Below are 24297 nucleotides of genomic sequence, written 5' to 3'. Positions count from 1 at the left end.
TATATATTTTAAATTTTTACTAAAAAACTAACACAACTTATAAATTAATGGCATTTACCTCATCAGTGGAATTATTAACTCAGTGTAATGTTTGTGATGATAAGCTTTGAAAATATTTTCAAACACATTAAGGTAACAGTAAAAGATGTTCCCGTACCAAAACCAAAAAAAGAAGTTGGACAGATTTGGGAAGAATACTTTCCAGCTTCTTCTCTCAACAAAATCTAGAAAGCTATAGGCTATCACAAAGTGGGCAGAATGCCTTGTATTCAGCGGAGGATCTTAATGGGTATGCCCAGGAAAGTGTTCTCAGAGTTCCTTGTTTTCCTCCAATTCCACTGTCCGTTATGTGAAACTACCTTAAATATTCATCCATTTTTTGTGAAGTCTCCCTTCTCATTTTTTAGGAAGGTGCGTTTTCTTATAAAAAACATGGTTTAAAACATGCTTTAGATATTGTAATGACATGGAGCATGCAGAATCACTTTGTCGGAGAGAATGACTAAATACTAATTCAATGGAAGTGTGTAGTAAACTTAAGGTTTTACTCCCTGTCTATCCCCTCCCCAGTTAAAAACACATTTTGTTTTATAATTTATCTGGGAAAATGCACTTTGATTAGGCAAAAGGATTTGTACACAGTCTTAATGTTAAGCAAACACTTTAATATTTTTCATACTGAAGGGATTGCAGGGAGCCTAAAGCTGTAGGCAAAATTTTATATACAATTTCTTTTTATTTTAGTTGGTGTTATGAACAAACAAGGGCTTTACTAAGCATAAAGAGATCACTTTCTTTGCCAACAGTTTTATGTTCATTTGACTGGAATGTACAATTATATAATTATTTACACCGTTTCATATTATGGTATAAGTAGAATGGCAATGCAAATTGTATTTGCAGAATTGTACAGTTCTGGGAGAAATTGCACTGAAAGTGGATGTGCTTCCCAGATTATGCAAAATTAATTTCTAATAATGCTTTCTGATTTTCCAGATATTAGGCAGGTTTGGTATTTTTATAATTTCCAGTTATAATGTACACTGTTTTCCTATTACGATTTCCTAACTCCACAAAGAAAATATTCATAATACGCTAGAGTATCTAACTATTATTATTACTTTTTAATATTAGGCATATGAGTTGGGATGTATGTATTTATGAAAATTAAACTAACACTATTCTTGCTGGCCGCATCCAGGCTGGAAATACGTTTATGTGTCTGTTCTTGAGACTTTGGACAAATTTGTTCATGTGTTGATATATAGGTTTTGGTGATGAGGCATGGGACTTTTGTGGAAACTTCTGTGTATTTAATGAGTCTAATAACTTGTATTTCTTGGCTATTTTGAGATGGACTCTGAACATCCAGTTGTAGAGAAAGGTACCTTACAGGTTTTTTAGCTGAGTACATGGGACAAAGAGGTTAGCTTTAAGCAGATCACTTTGCTGAAATCTCTTAGCTGTTACTGTAAAAGATGTCTTCAATTCAATTACCTTGCCCTTCTGTCTACATTCTCCCTGAGATTACAAAAAGTCAAAAGATATTTTTGGAGCACTGTGAATTTTTTGGTATTTTGAAATGCTGGTGGTTATGTGTGTGTTTGTTTGTTTTTAATTACTGAAATTCAATTCAGTTAACTGGAAAGATGTTTCACAGGAAGCAGAACCTCTTTAGGTGAATAAAGTTTTGGGTGAATAGTTTCTTAGTCAAACAAAACCTATTTTAAACTTCTTCCTTTGCAAGAGAAAATGTTTAGTGTTAGGAGTGAATTTTATCGCAGTAATGATTATAAATTATTAGTATATATTATGCTAGTCTTGGAGCCGCTCTAATTTATTAGTATTTTCCCCCTGACTACCAACTGCATCTACAAAACTCAATCCCATTTTTCTCTAAACTTGCTTTAAGCCAAAACTGCAGCCAACCTCTCAAAAGCACATTCTTGCCTGTTAAATACTACTGTGCAGATCTTGCAAGTTGCCATATTGAATTGTGCCAGAAGAATATGAATCCACTTGTGAATCTGAATATGAAACCTTGCTGAAGTTCTCAGACTTGCTAAATTTGCAAATTTAGCGAATCTAGAAAATTTTAGAAAGCAAAGATGTAGTATAAAAATTGCTCTATATGCATTTTGAGTTAGACAAAAAACTGCGTTCTGACTCATCTGACATTATAGTAATAGTCTATCTTTTTACTTTTAATATCAGCCTGTTAGTAAAAGGAACTCTCAACACTGTGGGTGCTCACAGGGTAGCATGCTGACATGGCTTCTCAGGTGACTACCTTTAAAATGCCCACATTGTTCACCCACATCCTCACTCCTCTACAAACCCTCATGTGCCATCTTTGAAACTAGGATAAAAATCTAATAACAATCCACTTCTGCATAAATTGAAACTATGTAGAACCCGACAGAAGGTTAGTCTGCCCTAACAGATGACTTAAAATATTAATATTAGTAACCTATTTTACTTGTCCTTCTATTACTGTGTATTCTTTTTGTCTTTCGTGTTCACTGTATGCAATGCTTGTTATTATGTGTTTTACAATGCCATTATAATTAAAGAAATTCAATTACAGAAATGGAGGAAATTTCTTTATTTATAATTAAACGAATTCTGGCAGCTTCTCCAGTTGCAGCTATAATTTGAAGTGGAATTAAAGATTTTAGTTGAATGACATACATTAATGTTTAATTTGCAGTAGAACTTCCTGTTGTGTTTTACCCCAGAAATGATAACCACTCCTTGTGGACTAATCATTTTTGTCAAATGAACAGGCCTGTTAGGTGGATTCTTGAATTGCAATGCAAGATTCAGTTGATACAAAGTACATTCCTACTATGCCCCACAGATGGTCATATTTTCCATCCAAGATTTAGTAGTCTCGGTAGTGTGGCTGAGATGCAGTTTCCGTACATGACAAATTACAGAAGTAATTGCGATGTCACTGTCTTGTTTACATTTCTATTTGTGTGTTATATTTAACGTTGAAGTTAAGGTTTTAGACATGAAGACTGAAATAGTAGACACAAGTCTCTGAGAAACTTTCTTGCAAAATATCCCCACCCCAAAAAAAGAACAAAAAAGAAAGTTTTTTGGGTGACACAGTGTGGGTTTCAAGTTCTTTTGAAACTTTGAAGATTTTCTCAGGAAAGCTTTCTCTCTGTGTTCAGGTTAACTAAAATCCATTTGTGGTGCTCAGTATGAGTAAGGCAGAAAAATGACATACACCTAGCGGTTACCTGTTACAAATCTGAATGGGATTTCTGGAATACCTGAAACTTCAAAGTAGAGCAGTAGTGGTTATTGCTGAACCAGGCAAAGCTATTCTTTTCCTTAAATATGGACTGTTGATTTTTTTACTTGCTGGGTGTGACTTACGTACAACTGCTTTTTGCAAGTATTTAATAGCATGACTGATTTTCATTGCCTAGAGAGTATGTTTCATATCTGTGAGTTCATCATGTGATTTGCATGAAAACATTGATGTGATTAGGAAATGGGGTCAAAGGATATTTCTTATGGGTATAGGTAAATAACAGGCAGGTTCTAGTATGAATTTGTATTTGAATTACAACTTTTAATTTTTTAAAAATACAGACACTCTCTACAGGAAAAAAATTTGACACTTACTATATTCTGCCTGACATAAGACAGTGAAAATGTGTGTGAAAAGACTGAATGGTTTGATGGAGTTGTGTAAAACCCAATAAATTATCTTGTATGTAAAAGGCATTTTGTGTAGAATTGTCATGGAAGTGTATAGTACAGGCTGAAGTTGCTATTGCTGCCCTTTTCATTTCTCTTCATGAAAAAAAAAAAACCAAAACCCGGTACAGTAAAGGCATGGCTCCATCACAGACTCAGCCTGCAATATCTGGATTTGTATGTTAGAAAAGTTGGGCCGAATTGGGTACATGATTTTTGTAATGTTATTTGTTTCTGTAAAATAATGTTCCAGGAGATAGCTTAAAAGAAAGGCATTATAGTCATAAAAGATTGGTGGTTATCCAAAACTTACTTATTCATAATTATACTTCTCGAAACTGGTTGCATAATTTATGAATTGCTTTATTAATGTGTCCTTAGATAGTTCCTAAGGAAGCTTATACCATGGATAAAAACATTGCAATATTTACAAACCGTGTAATTAGCTTGTTGTTTTGATATTTTATTTATTGTAAAAAGTAATGTAAAAAACCCACACCTTTTTTTTTAATGTCATTTGAATGACATTTTGTGTGCTGAGAATATTTTATCAGAAGCCAAATGGAGGACTATTGATAATGATCTAGAAAGTTCTTAATTAGGTTTAGTTCATTGATTATTCCTTGGGATATTTTCTATTTTTGTTAAAACTTGTTCTGTTCTTTCTCAGGCATTCTTTGTACTCTTAAATACATGTATTTATAAAAGAATATACATAAGTTAACATACAAATAAGTGTGTCTGTCTGTCTATGGGTCTATCTACCTACTACCTATCAGAATGAAACCCCCGCTGTTCTTCCAAGAAATCCTCCTATGCACAAATCTCATTTCTACTTTAACAATAGAAATGTTAAGGGACAAGTGGAATCTCTGAAATCACAGAAATTTCTCCCAAAGGTTGATTCAGTCTGGACTATTAAAGTTTCTCCTGCAACGACTGACAAGGGTTTTAGGTGAATCAGAACTTCTATGATTTTGGTTTGCTGTTTTACTGCCTTTTTTAAAACAATTTTTTGTTTGTTATTACACTGTTAGAATGCATACGAAGCGTGTTTGGCATTAACCATCTGCTTGCTTTTTCCAACCAGGTATTAAAGTGAAATTTAGAACCCAGGAACCCGATGGCTTGATTTTTTTCTCTGCATCACCTGGGAATCAAGAGGAATATGTTGCACTTCAACTGAGGAGTGGGCGTCCTTACTTTCTTTTTGATCCACAGGTACAACAAAAGACGGGGTACTATAAAAATAGCTTACATTATTCCTTTCAGTACTTCTTTACATACTGACCTTTTATTTAATTTATTTTGTATTCCTGTTACAAGTTACCTGACTTCAGAACTCTTAGTTAACTGGAGATTTTGGGGAGAGAAACATTGAAACACTAAGGCTTTGCTCATTCTTTGTTATGTTGCCACAACTCATGACTTTATTTTTGCATTTTTTGTGAGCTGGGTTTTTTGGTAGTACCACCAAACACCACTACAGCACAAAGTACCAAGATTTCAAAGGTGGTCTGAACTAGTTTTTGAATTAGCAAATAAAGGTTATATATGTTTTTAGTTTATTACTTTTAAGCCTCCCATCCTGAGGCTATCTTTTCCTACTGAAACTGGTGTGTTGCTATTAATGTGGTGAAAGTAGTCTGTCAGTTCTAGTAATAATGACAAAACAAAGACATAAATAATGAGGGAAATATTAACAAATAAATTCCACAATGACACATTCCTTGCATTACTGTTTGGGTGTTTTCTGTTCTCTGCACCCCAAAATTGGATCTCCTCATGGAATAAAAACCATTACAGACTCTCTCATATTTCATAAATATGCAATAAACTGCACCTTCTTATTGGGTTTTCCAATGATATTGGTAGACTGTGGTATCATATGTAACCATATATGTGCAGCCTTTTTGTAAAGTTACAGCTGCTTCGGTGTTGCTGGAGGGCCCAGTCGCTATCAGCCATATCTTCTGTCACCCATCAGTGTCTAATCATGTGATTGGTATTCTCCCCACTGCTCTGGGGAGTTAACAGAAATGCTTAATGGTATAAAATGGTGGGGATTTAGAGATTTGACGATTCACTGTTAACCTTTGCTTCCTGAGTTCTTCCATGGTCAAGGCACTGGTGCCCCATGAACATGCAGAGGTGTTGTGGGATGGTGAAGCTCCTCTTCAGCTTTGGAGAATCTGTAGAGGAGGCATGGTGCTGCACAGGGGCTAGTGTATAGGCGACCCCTGTGCTAGGAAACATTAGATCTGCTTCTGATCCCAGGATATAAATTTCTATTATTTCTACTGCACTTACTTTGTCTTCTTTTCCTTGTTGCAAACTGAATCAGTGTGTAGTTCAGTTTTTGTGACCATGCGTACCATTGGTGTTAACATTGCCCTCATCCCCATTTTACACGTATACCTTCCCTTAACTACATTTCCTTTGCAAGATGTTTTTGGGTGTAATAGTTTGATTTTTTTTTTTTTTTTGGTGGCTTGTTTTAATGAGTGTGGGTATTTTTCAACTAGCATTCTAGTGCTTCAGACAATATTCCTAGTCCTCCTTGCAGATTTGCTCCTTCTTCAGCTTGGCTGGACTCATTCCCTAGAAGGTGTTGTATTTGTTTTCAATCACAGTATTTGGGGATGGGGAGGAAAGGGGACAGGTGGGAGAGTGGCTGATTTGAGTGGTTTGTTTGTTTGTTTTTCTTTTTAGCCTGTCTTTTAACTGTAAAAAATACAGGTCTCATCCCTATTCAGTCCCTAAAGCTTCTCAGTTCAGCTAATATTTTCAGTAGTTGCTATCTTGAATTTTAAAAAAATTACTTGTTCATGAATATATCTTTGTCTGTTTTCCAGTTTCATTTGAATCAGACAACTCTGTCCCATGTTGATTTTTAGGATCATCACTTTCCCATTGTCTCATCGTCTTATAAAGTCTAAAATAGCCTATATTGCTGCTTCAGTGACTGTTAATAGGAAAAAACACCTGTCATTCAAGACATTCAGGAGTAGTGTAGGTCTTAACATTTGATTTATTATCATGAAAGCTAATGATTTCTAATTTCTCATTAATAATGTGGAAGAGATTCCTGTACATTCTGAGATTCAGAAGTAGGGTACGGTGGTCTACATCAATGTTTCTTGTATTATACTTTTCAAAAACTTTTACCTCTGAAAATTTCAATTATGAATTTTTTTCACTCTTCTGTATCCTTAATATGCTGTGCTGCCTCATTACCTTTACCTTTGTTTCTATGTTTTCTACATAGCTTGGTTCTTTTTTTGCTTTTGACATTATTTGCCATTTCTATCATATAACATCAGGTGTCTTATTCTGTAGCAACAATTCTTATTCCTTCATTGTGTAGCACAGTTTGCATTGATGTGCAAATGCTTAATTACTACCTATTGATATCATGTGGTTTCCTAACCAGGTTATATGCATTGTTTTCTCTAATTATTGTTGTGGCATATAGCATAAGCATTTGTGGCCCTGCCTTTGTGCTCTTCTCTTAAAATGGCAAAAATTCTTTTTGATGACACTTGTGTCTCTGGTGCTTTTTATCTAGAGCAGCATGGTGTAATATTGTGTGATCCCTTCCAGCTGTGTCCTGTCACAGGTTAATTATTTTTAGCCCTAGTTCCTTTTCAGGATTCTGGTATGTATCTTTGCTCATGATCAGTAGCACATTTTCTCTTTGTTGTATCTACTCTGGGGATAGCCCTGCCAAGTCTTCAGCAGTCTAACTTCTTCCTTCTCTAAGCATTAATTTCAAATCCTTTTCTTCCTGTCCGTTCATACTTCTCTCGTTTTTATGTCCACCACCTTTCATCTAGCTGTTGCTTGACCATCTCTTTTGTCCCTCTTTTGTGTTGTCTAGCTGCCTTTTTTTCCTTCCTCATTTTGCTACTGTCACTCTTTATAGGTTTCTACTTATGGTCCAGGAAGCATGAGTTTTTTTTGCTAACATACGTCTTCCTCAGTCTTCTCTGGGTAATCAAATTGTTTGATAGACCTTCCTCCAAACACAGTGTGCCGGCAAACCTTCAGCTGTCTGTCGTGTTTCTTCTCCTCATAATGACTCTACAACCACTCCTAAACAAGCTTAAATTTATTGTTATCTTTCAGTGGCTACAGGTCACTTGTACTTTTTCCCAAGGAATATTTTATACAAAGTCAAATAACTGACAGTAGAAATTTAAGGCCAGTCTGGAGCACCTTTTTCCCTAGTGATTAGGACAGTCTGAGGACAGAGTATCAGGATTCTTCTCACAGTGTGGAGGGAATTAAATCTAGGTCTTCCATTTTGGATGATGATCCATTTCTTAAACTTTACAGCAAAAAAAGGAGGAATACCAGATACCTTGTTGGAATACCTTGTTGCCTGTGATTTGTGCAGAGGCTGAAGTAGTAGTTTTAGAGTGAGCTGTTATTCCCCAAAAAAGGAAGATGGAGAATACCTATTTATTAATACCAACTATGCCTTCATTGGCAAAGCTTCAGTACTTGTTCACCTTCTCAGTGGTAGGAGGTTGGGCATTGAAAGGATTTGACTGCAGGAAGTGTAGTTATGTTCAGACTTTGTCTCCTAGACAACACTTTTGAGGATCCATATTTGTGATGTTTCTATGTATTTTCACGAATGTAAACGTGAGCATCAAGAGCCACAAAGATTCATATTTACTTAATTATCAGACAGCTACTAAAAATTAAGACTTATTGTATGGCTCAGTAAAAGAATCCAGATTTGGTTCCCTCTGTGTCATTTCCAAAACATATAATGAGCCATTTCACAACAGGATATTTGAATGTGATCACAGAGCTACTCAGGTAGTTCATGATAAAATGTGATACAGAGGCCTCCAATGCAGTATATGTTAAGCCCTAAACACTCTCTTTTGTTTTTTTCTCCCCTGAAATTAAGCACAGGTTAGCACATATGGTTGTGTGGTCCCAGATTGAATTGCCTACAAATAAATGTGGTTTCTGATGTATAAAACTGTTAATGCTCTAGACTGTTGCCAAACATAATATGAAGAACCACTTATTCAGGCACCTGATCTTTAGAATGCAGCATCGTTTGTAACAATTTTAACGCTAACTAAGTACACTTTGATGAGACAGCATTTAATAAAATGCTCATTAATTTCATCATTAGCAAGGGTATGCTAAGAAGTAAGCCAGTTTCTTATGTCACGCCCAATTAGCATCCCATGCTAGTAATCCCATTAGTATTGTTGAATTCACTAATGGAAAAACTAATGGGCATGCTACCAGGGCACATTAATTGGGCATGACACCAGTTCTGGTTTTAATTATTAAACTATGATAATGAAATGTGTGTTTGTAAAATATTAAAATGTTGAAATAGGAGAGAAGACAATAAAAAATAGTATATGAAGAAATGCACATTAGTATGTAAGGATATATACACTTCGTATTGTTATCATGGGATATAGGACGGTAAAAAATGCCTCACTACTAAGACGTTGGCTGAATGGAATAGGAAACATGCTGTAAATATTCATGGAGAATTATTTTTTCTGTAATCATGTACATGTGTACACATCATATGTATTTTCATACATAAGATTCACACTGACACTTCCCAGTTCTAAATGTACTGTAAAATGTATACTGCATTCATAAATCTGTATGCTGCCAAGCATTTTCTAATTGATACACATCGCTAATGGCAGAATACTAAATTTTTACAAGAGGGTTTTATTATTATTCACAATAGGCAGTTGTTTTTATCAACAGGTTTCCTTCATATGCATAACTCTAAGGTCCTTGAGCCAGAAAGAGTATTGGAAGATCTGCAAAAACAAAATTCTGAACTGTCTGGTTTTGTACTGCAAAGTAATAAGCTAGACCTTCATATTATAAGGAAATTTTTTTTTTCTTCTACTTTTTTTTTTTTTTAAATTGTTTTTTTGAAGCCTGTCCGAAGTCACAAAGTAACTGCAGAGGTTATGATTCTTTAATATTGTGTAGTGTCTATGCAAGATTCCTGCTACTTAGGACAATCGTATTCTGTGCATTCAACAGGATGACTCTGAGTTCCCAGATGGTTCAAGAACAGTATAAAACACTGAGAAAATGCTGTGGGTATTACTGGGAAGTTAGAAGATTATTTGGATATAAAACTCAGGAAAATTCTTGAAATAAATTAGTTTTATTTTTATTGCATCTTTATATGAATTTATGATATTCATTTTTCTTGTTTAGTCTTGAGATTTGGTTTGGCAACCACATCTGCTATATTCCTCTTACTCAGCAATTCAGAAAAGATTTCTCTGCATTTTGTCATGGATGTCTATAAATTCACCCCCTCAGATTACTATACTTCTTTTGTTTTCATAAAACCAGGTAGAAATTCTAGTTAAATCTAAAAACATTTTTACAACAGTCTGTGTAAAACTGTAAATCAGCAAAAAAGTCCTCAATAATTACCTTTTCCCCTCTCCCCCCCGCCCGCCCGAATCTTTTGGTATGATTTTTCTTTTATAAAGGTATTATCTCTTCTCTTCAAGTCCTTTTGATCATAGAATCTTTTAGGTTTGAAAAGACTTTTAAGATCATCAAATCCAGACATTAACCCAACACTGCTAATGTCACCACTAATCGGTGTCCATCAGTACCTCATCCACACATCTCTTACAGGCATAGTGACTCCACCACTTCCATGGACAGCCCATTCCAATGTCTGGCAACCCTCCACTGGCACAACTTGAGGCCATTTTCTCTTCTCCTATCACTTGTCACTTGGGAGAAGAGACCAGCCTCTACCTCACTGCAACCTCCTTTCAGGTAGCTGTAGAGAGTGATAAGGTCTCCCCTGAGTCTTTTCTTCTTCAGGCAAAACAACCCCAGTTCCTTCAGCTGCCCCTCACAGGACTTTTTCTCCAGATGCTTCCCCAGCTCTGTTGTTCCTCTCTGGACTCACTCCAGCGCCTCAATGGGGTTTTTTGCAGTGTGGGGCCCAAAACTGAACACAGTGTTCAGAGTATTTTAATTCTGCCAGGTGTTTTAAGAATTCAGATACCTCACCAGTGTCCAGTACAGGTGGACAATCAATGCCCTAGTCCTGCTGGCCATGCTGTTCCTGATGCAGACCAGGATGCCATTAGCCACCTTGACTGCGTGGGCACACTACTGGCTAATATTCAGCCAGCTGTCAAATGGTATTGGTTGATACCACATTAACAGGGACAGAATATACATCTTCATACTGTCCTGCAAATACATGTCTTTTTTGGCTCCCTTCCTGCAGACAGACACTGCAGTCAGAGATCCTGTTGGATCTCTGTGGATGGCACATTGCATCATGACCATCAAACTTCAGAGCCACAGGAATCTATGAAGTAGTTAAATAGAGACTTAAGAAAAAAAATTTTGAGCATCATGCCCTTAATAACTTGTGTCTCATCCTTTACTTTATCAGAAGAACCTCACAGGTTTTTCTGTTTTTAATAGAAACCGATCTGGATCCTTGATCCTTCATTTATTACTTGAGAAGGTTAATTTAGTGACGAAATCAGTCCTAAATATCATTCAGTATTCCACAAGAAGTTAAACAGATGACTTCTGCCTTTATTTTTAGATATTATATATCAGAGAGTGTTATAGAGAGTAAGGTGTAATTCTAAATATTACCTTTATAATATTCTAAATCCAATTCTTCTGTTAATAAAAAGGGATCTGCCGTAGCAGTCACTCCAACTAACGATGGTGGAAAAGAGTACAACGACAACAGCTGGCACCAAATAATTGCTACAAGAATTCAAGCACTGGGAAACATCACAGTGGATGGGCAGTACACAGGTAATCAATTCAGTTCCATTTTGTTTTATTACTTTGATATTATTCGGGGTATTTCTTCTTCATCCGTGCAGCAAAAAAATCACTGCTGCTTTCCCTGTGCATTTAATACAAAGTATGAGGAGTTTGCCTTTTTGTGCTTGTGACTATATGATTGTCTTCATATCCTTTTGCAAAATAGAGCTGGAAATATTTCCAGGATGTGTATGGGGAAATATTAGGATATTGTTTAACATTAGCCTCTTTTCTCCAATATTCTGTTATTGAGTTGTAAATCTGTTGAAAGCATTGAACACAAGAATAATGACCTATTCTGTTCAGGTTCTTCCTTAGCCACTAGTGGCAGTACCATTATTGGTGAGACCACAGGAGTTTTTGTTGGAGGACTTCCACAGAGTTATACTATTGTAAGGAAGGATGTAGGTGAGTATGATTGTGGTCTGTATTATATGACAACTCCTGTACAGTGACACTGACTTAACTGCCTTTGCAGTGCTGTAGGCTGTTCTGATATTGTGCCAGGAACATGAGGATAGTACATAATTTGCATAGTCATTTGCATATTTTTAAATAAAAAATAAGTTGGTACTGTTTTATCTTTTGGGATAGATTGAAGTATCCATCTAGCAGATTTCATTATCAATAAATCAGGTATGAGAACTGTGTACATCTTAATTGATTTTACATACAGAACTCTAAACCTGCAAGCAAGCTGGGTGGGTATGAGAAACTTATGGGTATGTTTTACATTCTAGATTCCCAAATTCTTTTCCAAAATACACATGCAAATTATTTTTATTATTTTAAGCACACAGTTATATATGCCACCGGGATGCACGGTCAGGATGCTGGCCTTTTTGGGTGTGAGTTTGGATCTTTCAGGGATTGTTACATTGAACTCAGTGGTGTATGAATATATCTGTATTCTACAGCTGTATTTATGTGGAGCTGGATCATAGCTGTCTTCCACAGAATCAATAAACATACATCTTCATATATAAACTTGGTCTATATGCCATTCTACCAGCAGATAAGAGAGGTGACTGCATGCAAAAACAGTACACAATCAGCTGTTCTCAGTGGATTCATATCCAGGCTTGTGCTTTTTTTTTTTTTTTCCCCTCATGTAAAACTAAAAGCTGGTATGATGTCAAGTTTGTGTTCCCATGACTGATAAGTATGTGCAATCTATTTGATGATTTGATGTGAGGTACACTAGAGTACCACTTCCCCTGTGTCTCTTTATTTCAGTTTGCTAAACCCAGAAATACATGTATGTGGTGTTCTAAAACTGGTTCATCAAGTAAACCAGGATGCCTCTCCCAAACCTCAACAAATAATCAAAATGACATTGACTATAAATACCATTCAGGAGAAGGCTATCTCTAAAACTTGCTGTATATTTTTTTTCCCCAGTAAAGAAAAAGAGATAGCAGCTATAAATTGCTATTTTTTCATCCAAAGAAGGAAAGAAAACTTCCTGATGGAACTTCTAGAAGTTTATTCATCTGCCTAAGCATCTACGACACAGTATCTTCTTATTACTTGAATCTGGATTTAACTTAGAGACTAGATTTATGAAGTGATTGATGGCTGGTTATCAATGCACACATGCACATATACTGTAGAATAACTGTGTATAAACCATAAATTAATATTTATGTTTAGTTGCAGGTGATTGGCTTAAAATAATATTTTCCATTTATCCAGGGATGAAGATGATAGTCCAGAAAGGATTTGTGGGGTGTCTCAGTGACATATCTTTGAAAAAAATGCACACTCCCTATGAAAACTGGGAGTATTTGAACTGGCAGGATGCTGAAGAGCAAACCAATGTCTATCATATTTGGGAAGGATGCCCCATTGTCCTCTACAAAGGAGCACATTTTCTTGGCAAAGGTAATTTGCTGTGCTATTGCATTAGCCCAGTATGCTCTTGGGATATAGAAGGTGATCATATCAAAAGTGTTAGTGATGTGCTTTTCAAAACATTCTTAGTTATATAGGATTATTATTGAATGGTTTCAAATTTGGTTTCTGGGTTTATAGAAGACTGCCACATGGAAGAGGAATTGCATTCACAGACAGGTGCTGCTGCTGTAACTCTATGCAGATTTGATATGCATGTAAAAATTGAAGTTTCACTTTTGAAGAGGCACAGGTGCCTAATAACGTATCAAAAAATGCCTGGTGGCAAAATTTAGGACGTTGCACCATTTTGGTCTGTTGAGTACATTATGGACAACTGTGGTAGAGTTGTCCATAGTTGTGGCAGAGTGGTATAATTAGAAACCTTAATCTTGAAAACTCTGAGTTCATGTCAAAGTAGAAAGTAGCACCTAGATTTTTGCTTTTGGTTTCTTGAGCCTGTTTACTCATGTATTTGATTTAACTTACACATGTATTCACTTTCTTTCAAGGCTTCCTGGAACTGGATTCAGGGGTTTTCAGTGGTGGACTAGAATTTGAGATATCATTCAAATTTAGAACAGATCAACTGAATGGATTGCTTTTGTTTGTTTACAGTAACGATGGCCCAGATTATCTTGCAGTAAGTTCAGAAATACAAAAACTATATTCAAATGTGAACTGTGAGTTTTATCTACTATGTCCAGCGTTTAAAGAAATTTTATACCATAATTTATTTTTTGTGTCTTCGTTTGAAATGCTATGCCCAACAAAGAGTAAGGGGAGCAAAAAGACTCCAACAAATGCTCAGGATAAATTGTTATTTATATCATCAAGAAGAAAGATATCAATATATGGAAAGTAGAATTATTCTCTTTTCTGGATTAGAAGTGATTAGAAAAGAGGATAAAAGACATGTACTAAAAGCTTTCAGTTAATTTGTGAGAAAGTGTAGAGTTACCCAGTTTCCCAGTTCTCATACTAGAACAAAATCAATTAAATTGTAAATCAGAAAGTTCACGATGGAAGTTGTCTGGTATCCTATTAAAGCCTTCTCTTTAAGGTATATGAATTTTTTTATAATCCATATGATTTGTTCATTCTGATTTGAAACATAAGGATTGTCATATAGATAGAAATTAGTGGTCCAGCTTAATCCCATTTTATCTCTTTCACTGTTTTCCCAGCACTGCAGAGGAAGCTGCACAATTCCTGCATTAGGCAAATTTACAAGACACGTGTCTGAACTTTCTTTTTGTGTCTGTTAAATAAGACTGGTTTACACTCAGAAGTACTTCTGCTTCCATCTTTTCCAGGATTTTTTTTAAGTTGAATGTGTTTGTTGCAGTTTTTTTTGGTTGGAGTTTTTTTTTTTTTTATTAGTTATGTGGCTCTGGATTTTTGTATTTTTCTTCCCCCAAAGATTTTGAATGTAATTAGACTGTGGTCACCATTGCTTAGTGCATCAACTATACTTACTACTTGCATCAGTTAGTAGGTATTACAGGGGATTACACTGAGAGTAATACAACTCTTTTCAGTTGGTCCAAGAAGCAATCATTTACACTTAGAGATTTTTGAGTGTATTGTTACTCTTGATGACCCAATCTGCCCTTTCTGAATTTTTATTGAACTTCATTCATTCATTCATTTATTTATTATGCAGCTGTTTTGCTAATGGCTTTCATGTCACAGTCTGGTTTATTGCATGGCATTATATCTAATGTGCCTTTTCTTTTAAACTTCTGACCTAAAATGTATGAATATATTTTTCTCCTTTTCAGGTCAACTATAATTTACTCTATATTTACTTTTATATTACTGACTTTTACAGCAGATCATTTTTTCCTGGGTTTTGAATTCTGCCAGACTTCATTGCTTCCTCTTTTTCTAGCAATCTTAGTTCAAAAATTATGAGTTCTGATAACAAGTCTTGCTAATTGCATGTTATTACATTAGTTTTGCCTTCAAGTAATGACCAAGATCATGAGCTAATAGCATAAGATGCTTTACAGATAATACTGTCCCACCCTAAAAAGTCCTGTATGTGTGTAATTCACAGTACAGGGACACTATTTACGTGAACAAGATTCACAGGGACAAACATAGGGTTTGGATTCTTCTGGAGGCTCTTGTGGTATGTGACCCTTGTTTCCTTTCTCTTGGTCTGTGAAAGACTATCAGAAATATGAGAATATAGCTTCTGACTATAAAAGAAAATGAGATCTATTAAATTGAAAGTAGAGTAAAAAGCACAAAGTAGTTAGACAAAACACTTTCCTTCTCTACTCATACGCACAGATTGTTGTCAGGTTTATGTTTATATTAATTCTAGCACTGAAAACAGTGATTTGATAATTTTCTTAGCATTTGTCCTATGTCATGTCAAATTTTTAAAATCTCGCTTTACTCCTGACCTCAACATCTCTATAGCCTGAAGATGAGGAAAGTTAGAGAGGATGAGTATATGTATGCATGGTTTTCCAAACCTTGCAGCTTTGTGTTCTGCACATACATAATGATGACAGAAGGTTTTTCTGTACACTTGAGCTCACAAAAAAAAAAAGGTTAATAGAAAGTGAAAATGAGGTGTGTAGCATGTTGCGCATGAGCTACGATGTCTTTGTTAGGCGCTTTGGTCGGGAGACACTTGCACTGCAAAACAGATTAGAAGCTATACAACTTACCCTGAGTACCAGTGTAAGACAGTATTCCCTGACCCTTCCTTTTGTATAGGTCATAGCTCTCTTACTAGCTTTATAGTTTTGGAATGACTATAGCTAGACACATGGCTGGCCTGCTACCAAACAGCCAAAGACTCTGTCTTGTCCTCTGCCCAAGACAAAATTATGTCCTAGAAAGGTGCTGTGCATAAAGGTCACATCTTCCATTACTTCCCTGCCCTGAGAATTAACTCAAGCCAGGGAGGTCAATCTGATTATCTTTGGATTCAGGCATAATAATTATGAGCAAACTGTGACCAGATAAACTAGTATGAATACCTAGCTCTCACTCTAGCATGTGTTTCTCATGATTTTGTGATTGAAAGAAGGTACTGTGCTGATAGAGCTTGCATTACTGATTTTGCTGCTGACCACTTCAACAGCAGAGAAAGCCTAAGCAAGGCTGATCTTACGTGCATCAGTGGCACTAACTCCCAAGACATTTCAGCTGATGATTTGCTTCTGCAAAGCTACAAAGTAAGAAAAAAGTTCTGCAATAACTTTTTCGAAAGAATTGCACTTTTGAATAGCTGCATGAAGTAAAATAGCCAGTGTCCAAGATGAAAGCATTATGTGTGATGGAACAAAGGTGGGGTATGAAAGAAACCTTTTGAGGATTCAAAGTAGACATCTTTTTATTAGCAAAGAAGTGACTGGCACTCATGTAGGACTCGTGAAGGTGGTATTCCTATTGGTCACTAGTGATTTTTCTCTGTCTGGTGTCAGAAAGAGATTCCCATTCCCTTTCTGTCAAAGAGTGACTGAGTCTGAGGAGGCTATTGAGGGGTCTCTGTTTGGGCCTCTGTCCTCTGGCTGGCAGGTCTGAACAGGGCAAGTACCAGTACAGAACATCTCTTTAACCTTATTGATTTTGGACTGGAAAGACTGGTTCAACGTGAGTGCCATGTACCTTTTCGTTCAAAGGGCTAACAGGCTGACTTATTGCCAAGTTCTTTGAAGTTCATTGCTTGTCACTCCTGATATTCCTGAATCTCAGGAGGACTTCCTAGTTCAAAGGAGATGAAGCCATAATCACTCTTGTAGCTCTACATTCATTGAGACCGTTTTGGATGTCAGGTTTAACCTCTAAAGCCCTAATGCAGCCCCTATATTATTGGAGTTTTGTTTCTCAGAGCTATGGCTGGACGTTAATTTCATATTCACAATCATACGTTTACAAGCAGATTGAATGAGGTAGGGACTGATCCCTGCAGAGAAGGAACATACAGAAGCACAAAATAATTTATGTTGAAAGAACCTTTTGAAGTAATTTATTCCAAATCTCTGCTAAAAACAGGACCAACTTAAGTTTGATAAGGTTGCTCCAGGCATTTTCTGTTTGAGATTTGTGTATCTCTCTACAGATGGACAGTCCATAGCTTCTCAAATATTTCTTTTCCAATCTTTGACCATCCTCATTATAGAATAAAAAAAAAAAAAAAAAGAAGAAATCCTGAGATCTAAGTGTGATTTCTGTCATTACAACTTGTCTTTTGCCTGTCATTGTTTCACTATGCACCTCTGAGAAGAGTCTGGGTCTGCCTTCTCTGAATTTTCCCATAAGGTAGTTGAACAGTTAAGTTCTATTCCTGCTTACTCTTGAGACTGAACAAGTCATATTCTGTCAGGTTCAACTCATACATTAGGTACTCCCACCCCGACCAACTTGGTGCCCCTTCACTGGATTCACGCTGGTGTGCCAGCATCTTTCATATGCTGGAGTGTCCACAACTGGATACAGTAGCCCAGATGTGGTCTTATATGTGATGAATAGAGGGAAAGAATCATCTCCTTGGACCAAATGCCTGCCTTGTTTCTAATACAGCCTCAACAGTGCATGTTGACCTTCAAGATTTCAGGGATACATTGCTGACCACTGTTCAATTTATAATCCATCTTGACCCTCAGTGCTTTTCTTCAAAGCTACTTTCTATGTCTAGAATACCAGTGGCCACCCATTTTTCTACCAACTGCAAACTTGCTGAGAGTATATCCCATCCTATTGCCCAGGTCATTAATAAAAATTTTAATCAGAACCAGTCTCTCTATCAATCTCAGAGGTGCCACAACTTGCCAATGGGCCTGTAGAAGCTCTTCTTGCCTCTTATGTCTTCCAGATTCAGGCTATGTTTCGGCTTTTCTAATTCTAACCTTACATGTTTGGGTATAACAAAATAAGAATTTTTTGCATAGAGAACAATATTAGTAAAATTTTGCAGTGGTGCTTAATATTTGTAACCCAAATTCTGAAAAGCAAGTATGCTATTAAGCATTGAAATGAGAACTTGATCAAGTTTAGACCTGTGATACGATGCTCTTGTTCTGTTGAGAGATGGTAATTGAGTTATCTGGCAGAATAAGATGATTTTCATGCATTTTTGGTTTGAAGTAATAATATATCTTCCAAGGACTGGTTGACAATCCAGCAATTTTTTTTTAAGTGGTCCCAGAATTTTATCAAAAGTAAAGAATTTATCTGTTGTTTTTTTTTTTTTTTCTGAACCTATGCTCAGTATCATAGAGAAAAATAGATCTATGCAGGACTTTGCTTTTATTTTATCTTCACCATGCTGAAGAGTTCTAAGTGGAGAGTGGTCCTCTCTCTTTAGCCACACTTGGGCATTCCAAATGTCAGTCCAGGTCAACACAAAAAACACAACCACCATTCACTGCCTGCTTTAAGACTATGCCAAAATGAATAAATTGGAAGAGGGATGTGCTGTGTACTGACCCTATGTCAAACACCACGTCCTCTCTCCAGCTTCCAGGTCTGGAAGACTTGCTGGCATACCATTGTAGTCATGCAGCTGAAGTGCTTTCTTTACACCAGCACAGTGTGCTCAGTATTATTTCTCATCAGTGAGGAAAAATGGTGACTTGTCCAATGGACTGCTTTTTCAAGCCATACTTGTCAACACTGATGCCATGATCAGTCCTTCGCTTGTATTGTAGAGCCATTATCTACAAAGGACTATGAACTCATGGAAATTGGGAAAGTTGTGGTCCCAAAGAAACAAAAAATCCCTCTATCTCATGAGCAAGGAGCCAGTGTGCACTCTGGAATAGAACCTGTATTGCCTATGACACCAAGTTCTTTCTTCATTTGGGGTCCCTGTTAAGGAAACACAATCCAGTTACAAATACTACAATATTAATACTACTGGTAACCTCATTATGTTAGTTTCTCAGTACTGGTGACAAGCATTATATTAAATCCGTAGTTTTTATTTAACAAAATTTTAGCATAGAAATAAATAATGCCTTTTTTGTGGATGTATCCGTAGTTTTCACCCACCAGTCTATTACCTAAATGTTTAGTGCTCCATACCTGCCAATCTCATTTGATTCAGTTAGGGTAAATAGTCTTGCAGTAAAGCATTTGGAAACTTCTGTAGTGAAAAATTTAAGTCAAATGTATTTCTCTTAGAGAATTGGCACATTAATCTCAAAAAGCACATAGAAAAACAATTATTTTCTTGCAAGATTTAGAAGAATAAGGATGAAATTAAATGTATGAATGTAAGAATCAATGTATGCTGGAAAAATTTGAGTTCACCAACCAATTAAAAAGACCTTAATCGGGTCTGACATTTCATTTCCTTATTATCTTGTTACATTCTTCTAAAAAATAAATTGATTGATAAAATAGTGTTTTCTCATTCTCCAAAAAAGTCAAACAGTCCTGCTTCATTGTATTTTCTTTTTATTTAGTTACATTAGTGCCAAAGTCAATTGTCAAAAAATCAGTATATTTTCCTATATTCTGAATTAACTAATACACTGTATTTAGCATATTTTGTGTAAACAATTTTATTGTTATTTCTCCTGTCCTGAAGATTAAAATTTCTTGTTCATTGACTTCCTTGATTTTTTTTTAAATAACTGTGTCTGTTGTTGCTGTGTATGTGATCTCTCTTTCAAAATCCTTTTTCTGTTTTAAAATATATAGATTGAACTGGAAAGTGGAATGTTAAACATCTTTTTAAAAACTGGCACTGTCTTTACGCAAGTGGATCTCTGGTTAGGATTGTCTTACTGTGATGGAAAGTGGAACAAAGTCACTGTGAACAAGGAGGGCTCCGTGGTTTCAGCAAGTATGAATGAACTCAGAGAGCAGACACTCGAACCCCATGCTCAACAGCTGAAAGTGAACTCACCCATCTACATAGGAGGAGTCCCACCTGAGATTCAGAATTTTTTTAAAGAGCTGGGGTTAGAACAAGGTAAGAGGACACCAAGAAGAACACAAGTTTTTCAAGAACTGGTGTCATGTGCAAGGTGGACATTCTGCTGCTGATAGTGTAAATTCATTAATATGTAACATGAATTTTTCCTCCCACCTGTTGTTGCTTTGATTACCAGCTATCCCTACCCATCCTGCTTTACTTAGTCCTGATCCCTTAGTAATCCTACAAAAATTCTTCAAACCCAGTGATATCTGAAGCAATCTAACTCATAGAGGAGAGGAACTGGAGAGTAGCAAATAGTAATTTGCGATGCTCAACCAGATCTCAAATATTCATTAGAGAAAGCCAGTTGAGATAAACCTGTTTCACTTGATCAACTTGTGTCACACAGATCTGGAATACAAAACCAGTGGAAGACAGTAAATATACATACCTTATATCAGTGTAAAAAGACTGGATGCGGCCACATTGAACAATAGTTGAGAATTTATTAGTCCTTTTTTAAGCAATACTAATTGTGGTCTAAAAAATTGAGTATAAACCCCTGAATTTGGATCTTGCCTACTTTACTATGATGTTTTCCATGCTATCAGGGGCAGAGATGATCGTGTTTTTAGCCACAATGTGACCCTGCTGTTCTGGAATAGGTCAGATTTCTAGGGAAAAGAGAGAAGCATTATAGCAGACTGATATTAATGGCCTCCACATAAGGATCTACTGTGAGAAATGTAGTCAAAAAGTGTCTATTAGACTAGCTGTCTTCAGTTTGGATGTATTCCCAATACTTACAGAGCTATTCATCCGTCATGGTGTATTTTTCAAATACTGTGGGCAAATAATAGCAGTCAGTAAGTGATTAGTGGGGAATCTAGTCAGTGGCTTTGAATGCATTAGTTCACATTGAATGTATGCATTCAAGTAAGCTCCGCAGACTTCCGCTGAAGACTTGTGATTTTACAGCTGTAGAATAGTTAGAATCAAATCCATGCACTGGCATTCACGCATAGCTCAAAAACATTGTTTAAGTATTCTTTCAGCTGTATCACATATATTATGATCTTCCTTCAGGTTCTATGTGCATAATATTTATGGCCCAAAAGAGCTAGCCAGTTGTACCCTGTCAGTGTTGCCTTGTAGCAGATGGTATAGCCTCGTGAGCGGATGCATTTGCAACTCCTGCAGCAAAGAGATCTGTGAACAAAGAATGTAGGGCAAAATAACATCCAAAGTGAATGTCCGAAGTGCATATTGAGCCACATCAATAAACATTTACTTTTTTCACTGAGCCTTCTCGGCACGCTGCAAAATAAGATGGTGGCTGTGAATTTATATTTAGAGCATCTGAAGATAAAAATATTCTCATGTGTTTCTAAATGTAGATGTAGATAAGAAATATTAAGCATTACAGATTTGAAACATACTTTTATTTTAGGACTATAATGATGTAATGGTATGATAATAGAATATGGAGACCTTCCCAGTTTACTAAATATTGAGAAAAGATTTTCTCAATTAATGTCTGCTTGGTAGTTAATTTTGAATAAAGGAATATTGTTTTGCTCACAGCAAATAAGGGATAAATATCCTTCTCTTCCCACCTCTCCTCCATGTCAGTCACTTCAAGAAATTTCAGTTAGAGTGTGTGGGCCTTTGCATGACCCACCAGATGCCCTTCGGAGAGGTCAAATGAAGAGGACCTGGCAGGCATGTTTGTGAGAATTTGTACTGTCATTACTTATTCTGCAGCCACCTGAGAGTGAACAAGATTATTTGGATGACATTAGGCTGAAATCTTCAAATAGTGATAAATGCAGCTAAAAAGATAGTAAAAATAATAGGAATTGATCTTAAACTAGGATGTATTCATTTTAAAGAGCAGTTTGCATAAATTCCTGGTGTTGTGGAGAAAGAAGAAGGTATTTCAGAGGATGATTCAAAATGGGTGTCCACCTTCAGTTTGTCTGTCTTTCTGCATGAACTATGTATGAATGTTAGATTCTCAGGTCAGCTGGCTAGGTACAAATACTACACTGCTTTGCCATCTTGCCATAATAAAGGCAATAAAATACATAACATGGAAATACAGAGCTTTCACAAAGCTAAAAATGAGAACTGATCTATGAGAGGCTGAGTTTTAATGTACAAAGTTGATTTGTCAGTGAATTGGGGTCCTCGGTTTGGTTAACGTTTGATTTGGTTTTCTGCTAAACACCAATCACTGTACTTTACTCAGAATACATCCTGAATTTTGTTGTGGTGGTTTTACTGCAAGTTATTAATCAACATATTTTTAATGTTGATAGGAATGTTACACACACATGTGCATAGAAATATATGTATGTATATATAGAAATAAATATCAAATCTAGTTACTTTTTTCCCCCCTCATAAATAAACAGTTTAGGGTTATGTTTCCAGAGGGTGTTTGTAAACAGCATAGCAGTTATACCTCCATTTGGATAAACTGATATACACCTGTGATGTTCTGAAGCTAATTATATTTTTGATCTAGATATTCTTCTGGGTTTGAGGCAGCGTGTATATTATTTTCAAATTCAGAATCACTTTTATGGTAATAATTTTGGAGAGAAGTGACAGAAGAGAAAACTGAAAACTATTTCCTCATGAGATGGAGTTGAAAACAATGAAAGTATAGTTCATTTAGGCAGGAACTCAAGTCTAGAATACAAGGAATTTTTACCAGCATAGTATCTTGAAAGCAGGGACAGAATGTCATGTTGGAAGTCAACATATTCGCATTACAGTCTTTAACGCTGAAAATATAGAATTAAAAGGAAAAAAGTGTTTCTTAATTAACAACTGAAGCTCTTTATGTGATACTAATCCCCTACTGTTTGCTAGGTTTCGGTGGTTGCATGAAGGATGTTAAATTTACACGAGGTGCTGTCGTTAACTTGGCATCTGTGTCCAGCAGTGCTGTCAGAGTCAATCTGGATGGATGCCTATCAACTGACAGTGCTGTTAACTGCAGGGGAAATGACTCCATCCTAGTATATCGAGGAAAAGAGCAGAGTGTTTATGAGGGTGGTCTACAACCATTTACAGGTAACACGCTGGTTCTTTAAATGAAATACATAATTTTTATTGCAGTCTGTATTAATGTATTACCATATTCATTTAAATGAAATACATAATTTTTATTTCAGTCTGTATTAATGTATTACCGTATTCATTGTTTTTTTGTTTGTTTGTTTTTCTCCTCTATAATTCTCTATATTCTTTGAAGAATACCTTTATAGGGTGGTTGCCTCAAATGAAGGAGGAACAGTGTCTAGTGTATGGACCCGTGTTCGTACAAGAGAATCAGGTAAATATAATTTTAAGGCTTAATTATTCCCATTTTTCATTAGCTATCTGGTGTCAGGTTAGAGAAAATCCCACCACAATTTTGGGTGCTGTAGGTTGCATAGTGTTTCTGAAGGAGCAAAACTGTTTAATGCTTTCAATAGATACCAAATTGCTATTTTCACCTATAAAGCATTCAGGCAGGTATATTCCACACATAATTCAAGGTCTTTTTCTAATATACATTAGATTATGCAATTATGTGAGAGCAGAGAATGTGAAAGGATTGAGCAGCGTTAACTCAGAACAGCCGTGCATCTAGGAATGTTTATATGTGCACATCTTACCTCATGTTACGTGAATCTGCAGGAGTATCTGTATTTTCCTACATTTAACTTAGTGATACAAAATCAAGCGTAGACAAAGGAGATACTTGGATAGCAGGTACAAGCTGTGGAAGATAAGAGGCCCTGTAGTTGCTAGGGAGAAGATGGTCTTGTGAAAGCTTTTATTTATATTACCTGCACATCGGTATGCTGCTTAGTGCTGCTGAATGAGAATTCTTTTAACAAGTAGTTCATGGATTGTGTGTGAAAATGTGGCAATATTTACCACAAAAGCAGTGTGTGGCT

The 24297-nt window shown here is 36.1% G+C and overlaps 1 protein-coding gene across 1 annotated transcript in view; it reads left to right on the top strand.

Annotated features, from left to right (window-relative positions):
• Nucleotides 1-24297, top strand: part of LOC104506229 (usherin-like) — a 305157-nt gene that overhangs the window by 54151 nt on the left and 226709 nt on the right. The window contains 8 exon segments of the mRNA XM_010147113.1: nt 4808-4938; nt 11418-11544; nt 11863-11960; nt 13260-13440; nt 13962-14092; nt 20122-20395; nt 23222-23425; nt 23607-23687. Of these exon segments, the coding sequence (XP_010145415.1) occupies nt 4808-4938; nt 11418-11544; nt 11863-11960; nt 13260-13440; nt 13962-14092; nt 20122-20395; nt 23222-23425; nt 23607-23687 (1227 nt within the window).

This window comes from Eurypyga helias, unplaced genomic scaffold (genome assembly GCF_000690775.1).
Source record: "Eurypyga helias isolate BGI_N326 unplaced genomic scaffold, ASM69077v1 scaffold6362, whole genome shotgun sequence".
Classification (NCBI taxonomy): Eukaryota; Metazoa; Chordata; class Aves; order Eurypygiformes; family Eurypygidae; genus Eurypyga; species Eurypyga helias.
The sequence above is the reverse complement of the archived record's forward strand: the minus strand, read 5'-3'. Positions and strand labels throughout refer to the sequence as shown.